The sequence below is a fragment of the Sapajus apella genome, unplaced genomic scaffold (genome assembly GCF_009761245.1).
Source record: "Sapajus apella isolate SASKATOON/1434 unplaced genomic scaffold, GSC_monkey_1.0 scaffold7, whole genome shotgun sequence".
In the NCBI taxonomy this organism is placed as follows: Eukaryota; Metazoa; Chordata; class Mammalia; order Primates; family Cebidae; genus Sapajus; species Sapajus apella.
In genome coordinates, this window is record NW_022436947.1 from 47,635,987 (window position 1) to 47,654,768 (window position 18,782).

At 37.9% G+C, this 18,782-nt stretch overlaps 1 protein-coding gene across 5 annotated transcripts in view; it reads right to left on the reverse strand.

Annotated features, from left to right (window-relative positions):
* KIAA1324L (KIAA1324 like) overlaps nt 1–18,782 on the reverse strand; it is a 267,444-nt gene that overhangs the window by 171,799 nt on the left and 76,863 nt on the right. For 4 of the 5 annotated variants that reach the window (XR_004268401.1, XR_004268400.1, XR_004268402.1 and 1 more), the window contains exon 2: nt 14,022–14,142. The exons of the other annotated variant lie outside the window; for it this stretch is intronic. Coding sequence is in view for 1 of the 4 variants with exons in the window: in XM_032276477.1 (XP_032132368.1) it covers nt 14,022–14,142 (121 nt within the window). In the remaining 3 variants the exon portion in view is untranslated. The remainder of the gene's footprint in view (nt 1–14,021; nt 14,143–18,782) is intronic. 5 annotated transcript variants of the gene reach the window in all.

An 18,782-nucleotide genomic window follows, 5' to 3' on the forward strand; every position in this document is an offset into this window, starting at 1 on the left:
CTACCACTTGTGTGTTACTGAGGAGGTTTAACTTTGCATTTGCACACCTGGAACTCAATGCAGCAACATTTCAAACTAAGCCTTCGGAGGACAAAATATTTGACAGCATTTTGTAAGTCAATTTTTCCCTTTTGTGTATAGAATAAATTTTTACAAATGTTATTAGCCCTTTGTGTTTCACCTACAAAAATAAAACACTAAAGTTAGTCTCTAATTTGGTGGCACAAAAGTTACTCAATCTACAAACATTCCAGTATTCTGCAGCTTTCTTAGGAGCCATGAAAGGATTACATATTCTGTCCATAAGGAGTTTAGTCTTCTCTTCAGAAGAATTCTAGAGTTGAAAAATGTGTCTTTTCCTAATACCGATTAAACAATGAAAGCATACTCTATGTATCAAGTACCAACAATATACTAGGTAAAGAGATAAAAAAACACTGGCTAATCAACTTCACACTGTATATGAGAATGTAGCAATAGACATCTCCTAAATTCTAAATGTCATTCTCTTATCTTTCTGAAAAATACATACAATTAAGAACAAAATATACTACTGGGTATGGTGTTAGGCACCTATAATCCTAGCTACTCAGGAAGCTGAGGCAGGAGGATCACTTGAGCCCAAGGTTTTGAGGCTATAGTAAACTATGATTGTGCCTGTGAATAGCCAAGGCACTCCAGCCTGGGCAGCATGGCAAGACTCATCTCTAAAAAAAATTTACTTTATTTTTATGAATACTTAAAAAAATAAGAATACAATCTATAAAGAGAACATTAACCAACTAAAAATGACCCACAAAAACATACATCTGAGCCTTTAGAGGTCATCTTTTAAAAAGTCCATCTATTTCTCCAGGATACTTAATTTGTGTCACATTTCTGTCAAGAGGTAACTGTTAGTGGCATGCAGATGCCCTAAAATGGGGATAAGAACTTTTTCAGTATATACTAGCAGTGTATTCCAAAGAGACAGTCCCACAGACGTTAAAAACAGACCCATGGGGGCAGCACCAATATAGCAGAGAGGAGGCAACACCAGATGCAGCTCCCAGCAAATGAGACGTAGAGGGCTAGAGGACCTCACATCCCAAGTGAGGTGCTGGGCTTATTTTGGGGGGACTGGAAGGACTCTGAAAGTAGCCCAGTGAGGGAACCAAAGCAGGGCAAGAGCCGCCCAGGGAGAAGGAACCAAGACAAAGCAGCGTGCATCCCCACCTGGAATGTGCAGCCAGCTCGGAGGGTCAGGGGACTTCACCCCCTCAGTGCTCCAATTCGGATCCTGTGTTTACTTCATCCCTCCGGCAACCATCGGTCCATGAGAGCCCCGCCAGACTCAGGGGTGCCATGGGTTGTCAACGCAAATCTGAGTGACAGCTCCCGCCTCGTGCCACAAGTTGTCGGTGGGACCTGGGCGGAAGTTTGGACTACTGCCAGCAGGATGGGACAACCTGTCCCGCAGAAAGAGGCAGAGTTGAAATCAGGGAAACAGACCATAATGCCGGTAGGCCCCAAACCTCACAAAACTCAAACTGAAGCCCACGCTCCAGAGAGCTTGGCAGCAAATAAACCAGTTTGACCCCAACCAGGAAGATCAAGCTCAGGGAAGGAGAGACACCATTGGGAAAGTGGGGCTAATTTCACCTGCAAACAATCCCCAGGGGAAGACCACCCAACCAGCAACCTGACTGAATGTGAGGCAGCCCAGTAACACCTCTACAGGCCAAAAAAGATATATCTCCAACTGCAACAGAAAGGACGTCCACTCAGAGATTTCTCCTGAAATCACCAACTTCAAAGATCAAAGGGAGATAAATCCACAAAGATGGGATAAAAAACAGTGCAAAATGAATGAAACCATCAAAGACCAGAACACCTCTTCCCCTCCCAGGGATCACAACTCCTCACCATCAAGGGAACAAAACAAGACAGAAAATGAGTGTGACAAATTGACAGAAGCAGGCTTCAGGACGTGGATAATAAGCTTCTCTGAGTTAAAAGACCATGTTCTAACCCAATGCAAAGAAACTAAGAACCTTGAAAAAAGGTTAGACGAAATGCTAACAAGAATAACCAGCTTAGAGAACATAAACGAATTGATGGAGCTGAAAAACACAACACAAGAATTTTGCAAGGCATACACAAGTTTCAACAGCCAAACCAATCAAGCAGAAAAAAGGATATCAGAGATTGAAGATCAAATCAATGAAATAAAAGGAGAAGGCAAGATTAGAGAAAAATGAGTGAAAAGAAACAAACAAAGCCTCCAAGAACTATGGGATTATGTGAAAAGACCTAAACTACATTTGAAAGGTGTGCCTGAATGTGACGGGGAGAATGAATCCAAGCTGGAAACCACTCTTCAGGATATTATGCAATAGAACTTCCCCAACCTAACGAGGCAGGCCAATATTCAAATCCAGGAAACACAGAAAACACTACAAAGATATTCCTCAAGAAGAGCAACCCTAAGGCACATAATTGTCAGGTTCACCAGGGTTGAAATGAAAGAAAAAATCCTAAGGGCAGCCAGAGAGAATGATCGAGTCACTCACAAAGGAAAGACCATCAGACTCACAAGGATCTGTTGGCAGATACCTTACAAGCTAAAAGGGAATGGGGGCCAATATTCAACATCCTTAAAGAAAAGAACTTTCAACCCAGAATTTCATATCCAGCCAAACTAAGCTTCATGAGTGAAGGAGAAATAAAATCCTTTACAGACAAGCAATTGCTGAGAGACTTCATCGCTACAAGACCTGCCTTACAAGAGCAACTGAAGGAAGCACTAAACATGGAAAGGAACAAACAGTACCAGCCACTGCAAAAATGTACCAAATGGTAAAGAACAATGACGCAAGGAAGTAAGCATGTCAACTAATGGGCAAAACAACAAGCCAATAACAAACTAGCAGGATCAGCTTCAAACATAACAATACCAACGTTCAATGTAAATGGCCTAAATGCCCCAATCAAAAGACACAGACTGGAAAACCAGATAAAAAGTCAAGACCCAATACTGTGCTGTATTTAGGAGACCCATCTCACGTGCAAAGACTCACAAAGACTCAAAATAAAGGGATGGAAGAAGATCTACCAAGCAAATGGAGAGGGAAAAAAAAAAAAAAAACCAGAAGTAGAAATCCTAGTCTCTGATAAAACAGACTTTAAAACGACAAAGATCAAAAGAGACAAAGAAGGGCATTACATAATGGTAAAAGAATCAGTGCAACAAGAAGAGCTAATTGTCCTAAATATATATGCACCCAATGCAGGAGCACCCAGATACATAAAACAAGTTCTTAAAAACCTACAAAAAGACTTACACTCCCGCACAATAATAGTAACAGACTTTAACACTCCACTAACAATATTGGACAGATCAGTGAGACAGAAAGTCAATAAGGATACCCAGGACTTGAATGCAGATTTGGACCAAGTGGACCTAATAGACATTTACAGGACACTCCACCCCAAATCCACAGATTACACATTCTTCTCAGTACTACATCACACTTACTCTAAAAATGACCACATAATTGGAAGTAAATCACTCCTCAGCAAATGAAAAAGAACAGAAATCATAACAAGCAGTCTCTCAGACCACAGCACTATCAAATTAGAACTCAGGATTAAGAAAAGCACTCAAAACTGCACAATCACATGGAAACTGAACAACCTGCACCTGAATGATATGTGGATAAACAATGAAATGAAGGCAGAAATAAAAATGTTCTTCAAAATCAATGAGAATGAGGACACAATGTACCAGAATGGGACACATTTAAAGAAGTGTCTAGAAGCAAATTTATAGAAATAAATGCCCACATGAGAAGCAAGGGAAGATCTAAAATCGACACCCTATCATAAAAATTGAAAGAGCTACAGTAATAAGATGAAAAAAACTCAAAAGCAAGCAGAAGACAGGAAATAAATAAGATCAGAGCAGAACTGAAGGAGATAGAGACAAAAAAAAACTTTCAAAAAATCAATAAATCCAGGAGTTGGTTTTTTGAAAAGACCAACAAAATAGACTGCTAGCTAGATAAAGAAAAAAAGAAAAGAGAGAAGAATTGAATAGATGCAATAAAAAATGATAAAGGGGAGATCACCACGGATTCCTCAGAAATACAAACTACCATCAGAGATTACTACAAACAGCTCTATGCGCATAAACCAGTAAATCTGGAAGAAATGGATAAATTCCTGGACACTTAAACACTCTCAAGACTAAGCCAGGGAGAAGTTGAAACACTGAATAGACCAATAATAAGGTCTGAAGTCGAGGCAGCAATTAATAGCCTACCAACCAAAAAAAGTCCAAGTTCAGACAGGTTCACAGCCAAATTCTACGAGACATACAAAGAGGAGCTGGTTCCAATCATTCTGAAACTATTCCAAACAATACAAAAACAGGGAATCCTCCATAACTCTTTCTATGAGACCAAGACCAATACCAACCCCATACCAAAACCCAGCAGAGACACAACTAAAACAGAAAACTACAGGCCAATATCCATGATGAACATTGACGCAAAAATATTCAGCAAAATACAGGCAAACTGAATCCAACAGCACATCGAAGAGCTTATCCACCATGATCAAGTAGACTTCATCCCGGGGATGCAAGGCTGGTTCAACATATACAAATCTATAAATGTAATCAACCACATAAACAGAACCAAAGACAAAAACCAAATGATTATCTCAATAGATGCAGAGAAGGCCTTCAACAAAACTCAACAGCCCTTAAATCAAAAACTCTCAATAAACTAGGTATTGATGGAATGTATCTCAAAATAATAAAAGCTATTTATGACAAACCCACAGCCAATATCATACTAAATGGGCAAAAACTAAAAGCATCCCTTTAAAAACTGGCATTAGACAAGGATGCCCTCTCTCACCACTCCTATTCAATATAGTATTGGAAGTTCTAGCCAGAGCAATTAGGCAAGAAAAAGAAATAAAGGGCATTCAATTAGGAAAAGAAGAAGTCAAATTGTCCCTATTTGCAGATGACATGATTGTATATTTAGAAGATCCCATCGTCTCAGCCCAAAACCTCCTTAAGCTGATAAGCAACTTCAGCAAAGTCTCAGGATAAAAAATCAATGTGCAGAAATCACAAGCATTCCTATACACCAAGAACAGAGAGCCAAATCATGAGCAAACTCCCATTTACAATTGCTATAAAGAGAATAAAACACCTAGGAATACAACTAACAAAGGATGTAAAAGATCTCTTTAAGGAGAACTACAAAACACTGCTCAAATAAATAAGAGAGTACACAAACAGATGGAAAAACATTCCATGCTCATGGTTAGGAAGAATCAATATCGTGAAAATGGCCACACTGCCCAAAGTAATTTATAGATTCAATGCTATTCCCATCAAGCTACCAATGACCTTCTTCACAGACCTGGAAAAAAACACTTTAAACTTCATGTGAAACCAAAAGAGAGCCTGCATAGCCAAGACAATCCTACGCAAAAAGAACAAAGCTGGAGGCATCAGGCTACCTGACTTCAAACTATACTACAAGGCTACAGTAATCAAAACAGCATGGTACTGGTACCAAAACAGAGACATTGACCAATGGAACAGAACAGAGGCCTCGGAAACAATGTCACACATCTACAACCATCTGCTCTTTGAAAAACCTCACAAAAACAAGCAATGGGGAAAGGATCCCTGTTTAATAAAAGGTGTTGGGAAAACTGACTAGCCATATGCAGAAAACAGAAACTGGACCCCTTCCTTACACCTTATACAAAATTAACTCCAGATAGATTAAGGATTTAAACATAAGAATTAACACCATAAAAACCCTAGCAGAAAACCTAGGCAGCACCACACAGGACACAGGCACAGGCAAGAACTTCATGACTGAAACACCAAAAGCAATGACAACAGAAGCCAAAATAGACAAATGGGATCTAATTAAACTTGAGAGCTTCTGCACAGCAAAAGAAACATCATTAGATAAAGCGGCAACCAACAGAATGGGAAAATATTTTTGCAATCTAACCATCTGACAAAGGGTTAGTATCCAGAATCTACAAAGAACTAAACCAAATTTAAAAGAAAAAAACAAACCTACTCAAAAGTGGGCAAAGGATATGAACAGATACTTTTCAAAAGAAGACATGTATGCAGCCAACAAACATATGAAAAAATGCTCATCATCTTAGGTCATTAGAGAAATGCAAATCAAAACCACATTGAGATATAATCTCACACTGGTTAGGATGGTGATCATTAAAAAATCTGGAGACAACAGGTGCTGGAGAGGATGTGGAAAAATAGGAACATTTTTACACTGTTGGTGGGAGTGTCAACCATTATGGAAGACAGTGTAGTGATTCCTCAAGGATCTAGAAATAGAAATTCCATTTGAACTAGCTATCCCATTACTGGGTATATACGCAAAGGATTAAAAATCATTCTATTATAAAAACACATGGACACGTATGTTCATTGTAGTGCTGTTTCATTAGCAAAGACCTGGAACCAACCCAAATGCCTATCAATGATAGACTGGACAAAGAAAATGTGGCATATATACACCATGGAATACTATGCAGCAAGAAAAAATGAGGAGTTTGTGTCCTTTGTAGAGACATGGATGAATCTAGAAACGATCATTCTCAGCAAACTGACACAAGAACAGAAAACCAAACACCGAATGTTTTCTCTCATAGGCGGGTGATGAACAATGAGAACACTTGAGCACAGGGAAGAGAACAACAGTCACTGGGCTAGGTATGGGGGTAAAGGGGAGGGGAGGGAAAGTGGGAGAGTGGGGAAGGATAACACCAGGAGAAATGCCTGATGTTGGTGACGGGGGGACAGAGGGATGAAGACAGCAAACCACCATGGCATGTATGTACCTATGCAACAATCCTGCAGGTGAGGATGTGCACATGTACACCAGAGCCCAAATACAACTAAAAAAAATAGAACATAGACGCAAGTTCTAGACTTCCTGCTTTCAAATCTCCGTTCCCCCTTTGATCAACTAAATGTGTGACTCTGAGCTATTTTTTTAGTTTATTAATCTGCTTTTTAAAACGTGAGGGGAAAGGCGAGGTAATAAAAATATCTATTTTACAAGGTTCTTGTAATGACTAAATGAATATGAATGAATGCATGTAAAGCATTTACAGTTACACCTGGCATATAGCAAAAGTAAAGATTGGCTATTATTTTTTATTATTATTTCAACTATTATTATTACTGTTACTATATTATGGTATAATTATGATTCCAGGACTGTAGATCATATTTATCACCTCATTTAACCCTCTCAACCACCTGTGAATAGTTGTCTCCAGGTCAAAGTCCAGAGTCCTTGGTAGGACAGACAGAGCCGGCCGATTAAGTTGCCAGAATCTCTGGCCCTTCCTACATTCTCCCTGAGTGCCAGCCATCCAGATCTCATAGAGCACCCAGGAAAACCAGATGCTACTCCACTGGGCACCTTCATCCTGTTTCTACACCTGTAATGTCACTTGCATCAGGTTAAAAAACTTTTTCCTTAAGAATTCCTCTCAGAAATCTCAGAGAATTAACGTACATGGCTCAGGAAGTGTGATGCTTCCAGCTTTGTTCTTTTTGCTCAAAACTGCTTTGGCTATTCAGAATCTTTCGTGGTTCCATATGAATTTAGGATTTTTTTTCTATTTCTAGAGATTCTTGAGATTTTAATAGAGATTGCATTAAATCTGTAGATGACTTTGGGTAATAATACTAAGTATTCTTTCCATTTATTTGTGTCTGCTTTCTTTCATCAGCATTTATCATTTTCAATGCACAAGTCTGTCACCTCCTTGTTTAAGTTTATTCCTAAGTATTTCATTATTTTTAACGCTATTGTACATAGGGTTGTTTTCTTAATTTCTCTTTGGATAGTTCATTATTAGTGTATAGAAATGCAACTGTTTAAAGTTGATTTTGTATCTTACAACTTTGGTGAATGTACTTACTAGTTCTAACTGATTTTTGTGTATGTGTGCAGAGTCTCTAGGGTTTTCTATACAGAATATCATGTCATCTTCTAACAGAGATAATGTTGCTCCTTTCTTTCTGATTTATATACCTTTTATTTCTTTTTCTTGCCTCATTGCTTTGGCTAGGACCTCCAGTATTATGTTGAATAGAAGTGGTGAAGGTGAACAAGCATCCTTGCCTTATGCCAGATCTTAGAAAAAAAGTTTTCAGTTTTTCACAACTGAATATAGTATTAGCTATGTGCTTGTCCTATATGGCATTTATTGTGTTGAGGCAATTTCCTTCTATACCTAATGTTGAGAGTTGGTATCATCAAGTATTGAATTTTGTCAAATTTTCTTTTTGCATCTATTGAGATAATCTTGTAGCTTTTGTCTTTCATCCTAATAATGTGATTTAGCTGCAATTGATTAAGCTGCATATGTTAACTCATTCTTCGATCCCAGTGATAAATCCCACTTGGTCATGACATATTATTCTTTTAATGTGCTATTAAATTCAGTTTGCTATATTTTGCTCTAATCTTTATTATTTCCTTCCTTTGGCCAGCTTTTAGCTTAGCAGTTTATTCTTTTGCTAGTTCATTGACTTGTAATGTTTGGCCGTTTGAATATTTTTTTAATGTAGGTACTTATTTCTAAACTGCTTTTGCTGCATCAAATAAGTTGTAGTATTTTTTGTTTCCATTTTCACTTGTCTCAACATATTTTCTAATTTCCCTATGATTTCTTCTTTGACTCAATGGTTGTTGAAGCATGTGGTTTAGTTTCCATGTATTTACCAATTTTCCCATTTTCCTTTTGTTACTGATTTCTGGTTTCACTCCACTGTAGTCAGAAAAAAATATTTGGAATGATTTCAATCTTCTTAAATTTGTTAAGAACCATTTTGTGACCTAGTACATGATTATATGATATATCCTAGAGAATGTTTCATGTGTTTGAGAGGAATGTATATTCTTCTAGTGTTGGATGGAATGTTCTGTGCATACCTGTTAGGTCCATTTGGTCTATAAGGCTGTTTCAGTCTGCCGATTTTTTTTTTTTTTTTTTTTGAGATGGAGTTTCGCTCTGTTGCCCAGGCTGGAGTGCAATGGCACAGTCTTGGCTCACTGCAACCTCTGCCTTCTGGGTTCAAGTGATTATCCTGCCTCAGCCTCCTAAGTAGCTGGGACTATAGGTACGTGCCACCATACTCGACTAACGTTTTTGTATTTTTGTGGAGACAGGGTTTCCTTATGTTGGCCTGGTTGGTCTCGAACTACTGGCCTCATGATCTGCCTGCCTTGGCCTCCCAAAGTGCTGGAATTATAGGCATGAGCCACCACGCCTGGCCTGCTGTTTCTTTACTGATTTTTCTGTCTATAAAATCTGTTCATTATTATAAGTTAATTCTCCTATTATTGTATGACTGCCTATTTCTCCCTTCAGAGCTGTCAATGTCTGCTTTATATATTTAGGTGCTCTGATGTTGAGTGCATATATATGAATAATTTTTTTTTTTTGTTTTTTTGAGACGGAGTTTCACTCATGTTACCCAGGCTGGAGTGCAATGGCGCGATCTCGGCTCACCGCAACCTCCGCCTCCTGGGTTCAGGCAATTCTCCTGCCTCAGCCTCCTGAGTAGCTGGGATTACAGGCACGCGCCACCATGCCCAGCTAATGTTTTGTATTTTTAGTAGAGACGGGGTTTCACCGTGTTGACCAGGATGGTCTCGAGCTCTTGACCTCGTGATCCACCTGCCTCAGCCTCCCAAAGTGCTGGGATTACAGGCTTGAGCCACTGCGCCCGGCCTATATATATGAATAATTATTCTACATGTTGAGTTGACCCTTTTATCAAGTAATTAAGCTTCCTTGTCCCTTGTCACAGTTTTTGACTTTAAAGTCTGTTTTGTCCAGATAGCATAAGTCTGCTTATTTCTTACGGTCCATTAAATATGGGTTAGAACAATATATTTGAGCAAAACAAAAAAGGAAGTATTCAATTTTTTAACTTGTCTGCATATAGAACTTATTTACTCAAAACAACTAAATATTAGAAGTTTATAATCAATTATTCAAGATTAGACTATAAACATTTGCATAAATATATAAAAGTCATGTTTGAAGCCACATTAATTCACTATACCCTGTATGAGAAATGCAAAAATAAACTATACACACACATACACATATATACAACAGATATTATAAATACTTGTGTACACATCTATATGCATTTACATGCATATATTACTTCATATGAATTATTTACATATTCTAAATACTAAAACACAAGATTAAACAAATTCCATAAGACTATGACTGATTTGATGCTTACCTACCAAATGAAATTAAAGACATCTTAGTCATTGTCATTTAGAAAATGGTGTGTTACATAGCTGAAGAACAAATTAATGGAAATAGGAAAATAGGAAAGAATAAGAAAAGAGCATGGTATATTAAGTTGTACCTGAAGTCATGGACTCAGATGCATTTTAAAGAATAAGCAATTAAAGAGATATAGTCTCCCAAATAAATGTGAGAAGATAAAAGGAAGAGATATGTTATGTTTATTTCCCTTGAGAGTTGTAGGCTTGTCTGAAAAATATGTAAAGGAACCTCTCTCCCTACCTCTACCCCAATCAGTCCTTTATTTTTAAGGTCTGGTTTGAAACAAAAGTGCTTTGTTTCAAATGAGAGAGAAAGAGAGAACATAGCCCAGGCAACTGCTTCATCTTCTTTGCTGATCTAAGAAAAACAAGTGAAACTGAGAGGTTCAAGGAAAGATTTTAGAAGCCATTGTGCTTCAAGGATAAATGAGGAGAACGATCCAACAGTGGAGAAGAGATGGATTGGAATAAGGGTTGTATCCCTTTGGTCTGAGATTAAAGTAAAGAGTGATGTGGTTCAGGAATGGCTGTTACTTGCAAGACCTTGAACGATGGATGATGCCCACAGATGCGTAACTCTTGGCTCCAGGGCCTTAGGAGAAGTGCCAGTGTTCCCTGTGGCTGAGCCTCGAGCTAGCAAAGAGGAGGAGAGACATGAGGTCATCTCAGTGTCCTGCTCAGAGAAGCACAAAGCAACTGATGAGTTCTCCACAGCAGAAAGAACAAAAGAACAATGGGGATCAGTGTCGATTAATAACCAGAATCCTCTTCAGGCTATTTCCTGAGCCTTGTAAGCTTCAGAGTCACATATACCCCAGGATTCTGGAACAACAAAAACTGTTATCTGACTTATCATTAACTTCTCTCAGAGGAGCCCTGCAGCCAGATCTTATGTGATCTTTAAAAAACAAATATATACTATAGCTTGCCAATCAATTCTCTGAAAAAATTTACAACTGCTTCAAAAATATTCCTATAATCTCTTTCCTCAGGAAAGTCCTCCCCAACTGCTTCTTTCTGAGAAAGAAGAACAGAGATATCCAATTACATTTTAAAGAATTTTTGGCAATCCCCACAAAGGCCAAATTCTGGGTTTCATTTTATTTTGAGACATTTAAGATCTGTGTAAATCATGTCCCACACAGCCACTCTCCTAAATATTCTTCGCTTACTTGAAGTTGCCACATTCCACTACTTAATTTTCTTTTTCTGTATGAGCCAATTGGTGGGTCCACCACCAAACTTTCTGTCCACCTTATGGAGAACTGGAAGCTTCTCTAGGCTGCCATCTTTGATTGGCAGGTTAACTCAGTGGGTAAGACACCGGCTTTAGTAACAGACATGTCTATCTCTGCATCCTAGACCTGCCACATCTGGGCTATATAACATAAGGTAAACTACTTCACTACTTTAAGTCTGAGTTTTCTTTTTAATAAAATAGAAACACTGATCCTAGTTATCTAAGATGGCTGTTGTGAGGATACAATGGATCAATGACATAAAGCTCTAAGTACAATGTTTGGCACATAATCAGTATTTCGGAAATGGTAGTTATTATTCACAATAGAAAATCTAAGCTCCTGAAGAAATGTCCAGTTACTGTGACACTGCCTTTAGCGGCCAGACACTAATGACTAGTAAGGTGGTAAGTGACATAGTTAACGTTATGGATTAATTGCACTTCTAAGTTACTTAAGCCTATTAACTTCCTTGTGAGTTTTAAAATAATTCATCGTTAACACAAGAAAATGTTCACAGATCTAAGGCCAGACTGACAACTCCAGAGAAAATATAAGTATGCTGTACAGGAATACTTGGAAATTCAGATTTCAGACAAAATACAAAGGTAAAAAACATTCCAGCCAAAAGTATCATCGTTTTTTAAATATTATCACAAAAGTATTATCATATTGAAAGCAAGGATCATTTTTAAGGTAAATAATAACTAACAGTGGCCTGATTAGTGGTCAAAATTTTTAGAAAGGTGATTGCTAGCGTGTCAGATTCAAAATGTTATCTGTGGAAGATTATAGTATATAATGAGCAAAAAATGTCTCTGGCAACATTTAACTAAAACTAATTCCTATGCAGTCATCAATTCTGTAATAGATTTTTGACCCCTGGCTAACAAATGTAGTCAGTACTATGCTGATAAATATTTAAAATCCAGCTCCCAAGGGAAGGGAGGCCCTTGATTTGCAGTGTTCACTGGTTTTCATGGGTACAACACTCCACTATGACCCATTTCAAACTAACGATCAGTTCTCAAAACCCAGTGCTAGCCAAGACCACCATACCACCTAGCCATGAAGCTGGCATTCAAAATGGTTAGGTGGTCCACCTGAATAGGGTTGTTTACACGGAAACCAAGGAATTAGCCCACAAAGGAAAAGTAAATATAGATAAATGATATACATATTTTTCTAGGCAAGTGACTGAAGCAAATTTACAATGGACTAATTACACAGGTATGATTCAGGCTCTGTTTCCCTTTCAACCACATTCCTCTGTCACTGAGCGCTCATCTGCCCTTCGCTGGAGTGGTTTCAAACACCTCAATCTTGCATCAACTTCTTCTATACAGACCCTCTTGTCTCCAGACTGTTTTCACCTGCCCACTTGAGGGGCTCTCAGGCTCTCCCTGAATTCACTCATTAATATTATTCACCAAGAAATAATGGTATTTTCCTAAACTTTCCTCATAAGATTATTGTAGTTTCACTTTTATCACTAAATCCGCAATTACGCTAGAATTCCTCCAGCTAGTAACAGAGGCATGCTCTCTATGAAAAGGAAGAAATTAGTCATCCACTTAACAATTTGCTTACTGATCTTTCATTTGAGAACAGAAAAACTAAGCTTTTAGGAATACCACGTGGAAGACTGCAGGAAAACCCAAATACATTTCCTCTCTTTCATTTCCAACTCCAATCTCCAGGCTAACTCCTCGACTATTTTGCTGCAGGAACCCCAAACTCACTAAATTAAAAAATTTTTTTAAGTTTATAAATAAAAATAAATTTACATTTATTTCATATTTCTCCGTTAATTTATAATGTTGTACTTCAAACCTGTTTAACTTCCAAAAGACAAGCTATTGAATGTGATATCCAGCAATTCTATAATCTCTCTGTAGTTTATACTAAAAAAAAAAAAAATGAATTATTTCTAAAGCTAAAAAAACAATTCCAACCCAAGATGGAAGAGTTCTGTGGATGGATGGTGGTAATGATAGCAACAATATGAATATACTTAATGCCACTGAACTAAACATTTAAAAATGGTGAAGATGGTAAATTTTAAGTTACATGTATTTCAACAGAATTTTTAAATTTTATAAAAACATTTTTAAAATAAGAACAAATCCATTAAAAAGAAACCTTTCTACTCTGCCCTCCCATGGTTTCAAATGAGAGAATAGATTTTTTAAATAAATAAATTTGCCTTTGCCTCATTACAGACTTGAGATATAAGAGCATCTAGTGATGAGAAAGGCTGCATCTATTCTGCTTGATATCAATGCCATATGCTCATTTTTGGAAGGTCTCCTACATTCATTATAATTAACATCTAGGGCTAATATCAAGAGGTAATTGTTTATTCAGGAAAACAAATGGTCAAGAAGACAAAACATACTGCATTCTTTGCCTCTCACTGGGTCAGGCAGGCCAGAGCAGTCCACTGCAGAATTTGGAATGGCAACTCTCCACCTGGAGCCACTGCTATCACATTCCGTATATTCAAAGTGATAATCTTTCTGTAAACAATCACAAAAACAAGCCTTTGTTAGAGCCAATTCTAATGGGACAACTGTGCTTTCTCTATCACCCCAAGCCCCTGTTTCCAAGCTATACCCTCTCCTTGATTCTCATCCCTCCCCCATCCCACCCACACCAAGCAGCTTATTGATCAAAGAGATATGATGCTAGACACAGAGTAGGTGCTAGAGAGATGATGCAGGACAGGACAGTCAACGCTCTCAGGTTGCGACCATTATCCTTTCATCTCATCCATCCAAAAAAGCTACAGCACACTTCCTTATCTCCTGCAAGCTTTATAAGCTCTAAACAACTGATAGATGTGAGTAGCAGAAAGAGCAAAATAACACTAGAAATTTAACTGTTGTCACTGTCCCATGTGTTTCAAAGAAAGAAACAAGAAAACCATTTCCACTGACCTAATTCGTACTCTGTTTAAAATTTAACAGAAGGTGTAAAAATTAATCATCAAATGCTAATAAAAGACTGTAAGTTTTTAAAGCAGCTCTCCCAGGCTTAATACACATGTACCCCACAGCAGGCTGCCATCAATCACAGTCTATTAAAATTGATCATTAATTACAACTGCCAAATTAAAACCAACCCCCAACCCAATTGTCTCCAGCCTTTGGTTGTTTTGAAATTCTCACAGTGACCTCCCTTGGTCAGAGCACATTACACGTAAGTGATATTTAAACTGAGAGGAACCCAAACAAAATATTATTTGAGCATTTTAAGAATGTAAGAAATTGCGAATCTACCCCAAATTGTTTTCAGTTCAGTACCTTACTCATTCAGTTCAATATCCTGGATGTGGCTATTCTGCCACATCCACACTGTTTTGCCTCCCTCACTGTGTCAGTGACAAGTGAGTATAGAAACATCAAGCCGCATCACCATGGCAAAATCAGGAGTGGGAAGGCCATTACCCTTGACCTTCCCTGCGCAGCACGCTTTGCCAACAATTACTCTCCTAATTTTAACATCTTGTGCAATCTAGAAAAGCTGAGATTTCCCAAATCATCATGTCTGGGTTCCCTTTTGTTTAAGAGTTCTTCATTCAATATATTTTGCTTCTCTCATAATTACTATAAGCAACAAGAAGAAACCAGGCCATTCCCCAGCAATCGGCTTGGAAATCTCCTCAGTTAAATATCCAAACTCATCACTTGCAACTTTTGCTCTCCACCCAAACACAGGACCACAGTTCTGCTAAGCTTTCTGCCACTATATTAAAGAGATCACCTTTCCTCCAATTTCCTGGAGGAAATACTGGAATAAATATTTATTTATTTATGACATATTCCTCCTTTCCTTCTGTGACCTCACTAGGATCACTTTAAATATTTTTAAAAACATTCTGCTTATGACAATTTACATATTCTTAAAGATGATACAGACATTTTCTGCTATGCTACTCACTTCCTCCTGAGCCTTCACTGGCAGTCTCTAAAATCCCTATTTCAGTCTGTTCAAGGCCATCTAGACTTTACCAGCATGCACCTCAAAATTCTACCAGCCTCGGCCCATTATTCAATTCTAAAGCCACATTCCCACTTTTCAGTGTTTGTTACAACAGTACTTTCCTTCCAGGTGCCAAAATCTGTATTCATTTCCTATAACAGCTGTAATAAATTAGCAGAAACTTAGCAACTTAAAAGAGACATATTCTCTCACAGTTCTGGAGGCTGGGAGTTCAAAAGCTGTACCACCAGGCTGATCAAGGTATCAACAGGCCACAATCCCTTAAGCAGCTCCAGGGGAGAATCCACCCTCACCTCCTCCAGGTTCTGGTGGCTGCCAGCATTCATTGCCTGTGGCTCTGTGACTCCAGTCTCTGCCTCTGTGGCACCACTGCCTCTTGTGATAGCATTTAGGGCCCATCATAGTAACCTCACCTTTTCAAGATTCTTACTTTAAATCTTCACAATCCTTTTTTGTCATGCAAAATAATATTTAAGTGTTCTGGGGATTAGGACTTAAGGTTTTTGGAGGACAGGAACAGTAGGAAGGAGTATGATTCAGTCTTCTCCACCCTCCCATGGTAGAATAGTCTTGACCAGCCATATATTTGCATAATGGCTTTCTTGTTTCTCTTGTTCCCTGTTTTTTATATTAGAAAGTCTGTCTTGGCTAGGAGCTGTGCCTCAGGCCTGTAAACCCAGCACTCTGGGAGGCCTAGGTAGGCAGATCACTTGAGGTCAGGAATTTGAGACCGGCCTGGTCAACATGGCAAAACTGCATCTCTACTAAAAGTACAAAAATTATGTGGACATGGTGGTGTGCATGTCCCAGCTACTTGGGAGGCTGAGGCAGGAGAATCACTTGAACCTGGAGGCAGAGGTTTCAGTAAGCCGAGATTGCGCCACCACACTCCAGCCTGGGCAACAGAGCAAGACTCCATCTCAATTAAAAAAAAAAAAAAAAAAGAATGCCTTATTTCCATAGTCCACTGAGAAGATTCTGGCTCCCATATATAAAATTTAGGTGATTTCTTATCATCCTAGCAAAATAATGATACTGTGAAGTCATATGGATTTCAAATAAAGCAAGGCCTCTGAATAAACAGGTAAGCTCCAAAAAAATTTCCTCTATCACTGCCTCTGCGTTATTCAGCCTGCCCGTTAGGAGACAGGAACAGCAATCAGAACATGGAAAAGATACTGTGCTTTTTGGCTGTAATTTTGAATGTCATGTGCCAGCTAATTTTCCTAAGACACATTTATCCCATCTGCCTTCTTGAGATTACTCAAGGACTCTAACAGGCTATAGCTACCATTGTTACCAATCTCTTAGGATTCCAGCAGGAAGCTTGAATTTATTTCTTTATAATTCAAAAATAACGAAATGCAAACCTATTTCATATAAAGGGCAGACCTTGGGGTCAGGGATTTACATTTAGATTGTAGCCCAAATCAAACGAGTTTTGTAAAGGAGTTAAATTACTTAACAGGCTACTTCATTTGGGCTGGTAACAAATAATAAAAAACAAAAAAAAAATCTGCTTCTAAAGGCAATCCTTAAATCCATAGAAAGATCTAAGACACAGTGTGGTACAATAAAATCACTAAAGATACAACGTATTTTATCCAAATATTCCAAAGGCATTCAGGGTACTGCATAAAGAGAATTACAGCAGATATGTTTTCAGATTTATAGATAACACCCCAAAACTCTACCCACAGATGCAAGTAAATATTAAGCGCTTAAAACTGGTCCCTTGGAAATGAAAATTTTCTGGTGTTAAAGGGTAATTTAAAAGAAAATGTAGATAATTTCTCATACATATAGAAAATTAATATATGTCAAAAATTTTGTAATTATTTAGCAAGTCAACCAGCAAGATGTTAGCACAAATTCAAAGGAAAATTGGAAGGACACATCAAAACAGGCAATCAGGAGAGTGAAATGAATTTATTGAGAGATGCAACACTGGTAAATATCCAGAGGGTAATAATCAATTGCATTTCAAAGGATAAAAGGCATTTTCATTTCTATGAACAAAAATTATTTTTATTATTATCAGTTACCTACAACTCAGCATTCTAAAATAGTTCAAAGACAATGAAAGGTACAGGCTGCTATAGAAACTGATCATTCTGAAAGGTGCACTAAAGAGGACATCCAATCATCTTTTCTGCCTATTTTAGCATGCTTCACAATTTTTCCTGACAAGGGGAAAATGCTTGACAATTTTCCCTACACTACAGGGCTTCTGACAGTTTATCACCAAACACATTGATATGAGTCAGAGAACATTCCAAACAACAGAGCATCAGCTCACAAGCCACGGTCTCCAAATTATAAACTGAAGGAAGTGTCTGGGCCCATGCCAACTCAAAGGATGTCAGTTATTTAGACATTCTGCAAAGCACAGAATGCTGGGGTGTGGAGACACTTCCCCAAATAATAAAACAATAAAATTCTCTGTAAATCTTGCATCGTAAATATATGGGAACCAGAAAACGACCCAGAAAGAAATAGAGCATGGAATTACTCCTGATCACAAAACACTTAAGGGAAAATTACCCTTGCATGTATGCCATGGCACACTACACACACACGAACTTGCCCACAATGACACGCACATTCACAAATCAAAATACAGACACAAATCCTCAAATAACAGAAATTCCAATTGTGCTACCTTACACCAAAAACACAAAAATTCAGGATACAGCCAAGTAAATACTGGATGCCATGGTATCTCCTCAAACACCAAAGTCATCCACACTACAAAAGCTGCATGGTGCTCACTGAAAACTCTGGGGAATCATCTCCCAATTCCAATAACAATATTTACAGTTAAAATACGGGCTAATTTTTCAAATAAATCTCACAAATAAAAATAATATGTATGTTGACATATTGATAATATATATTTTTATACACTGATATTAACATACATTGCATATCAGTTATGATTTATGCATATAGCAGTATATCATTTTATTAATATATATCATTCTTTTGCCTGGCACTAATTATTATTAATATATATCATTCTTTATTGCCTGGCACTAATTGTTAAATAATTACGATGGCCTAAGGGCTATGGGAGAAATTTTAACTAAAACAGTCCCTGTACTCAATAAGCTTACGATTTTATTGCAGTAGACAGCAAACACACAAAACATAA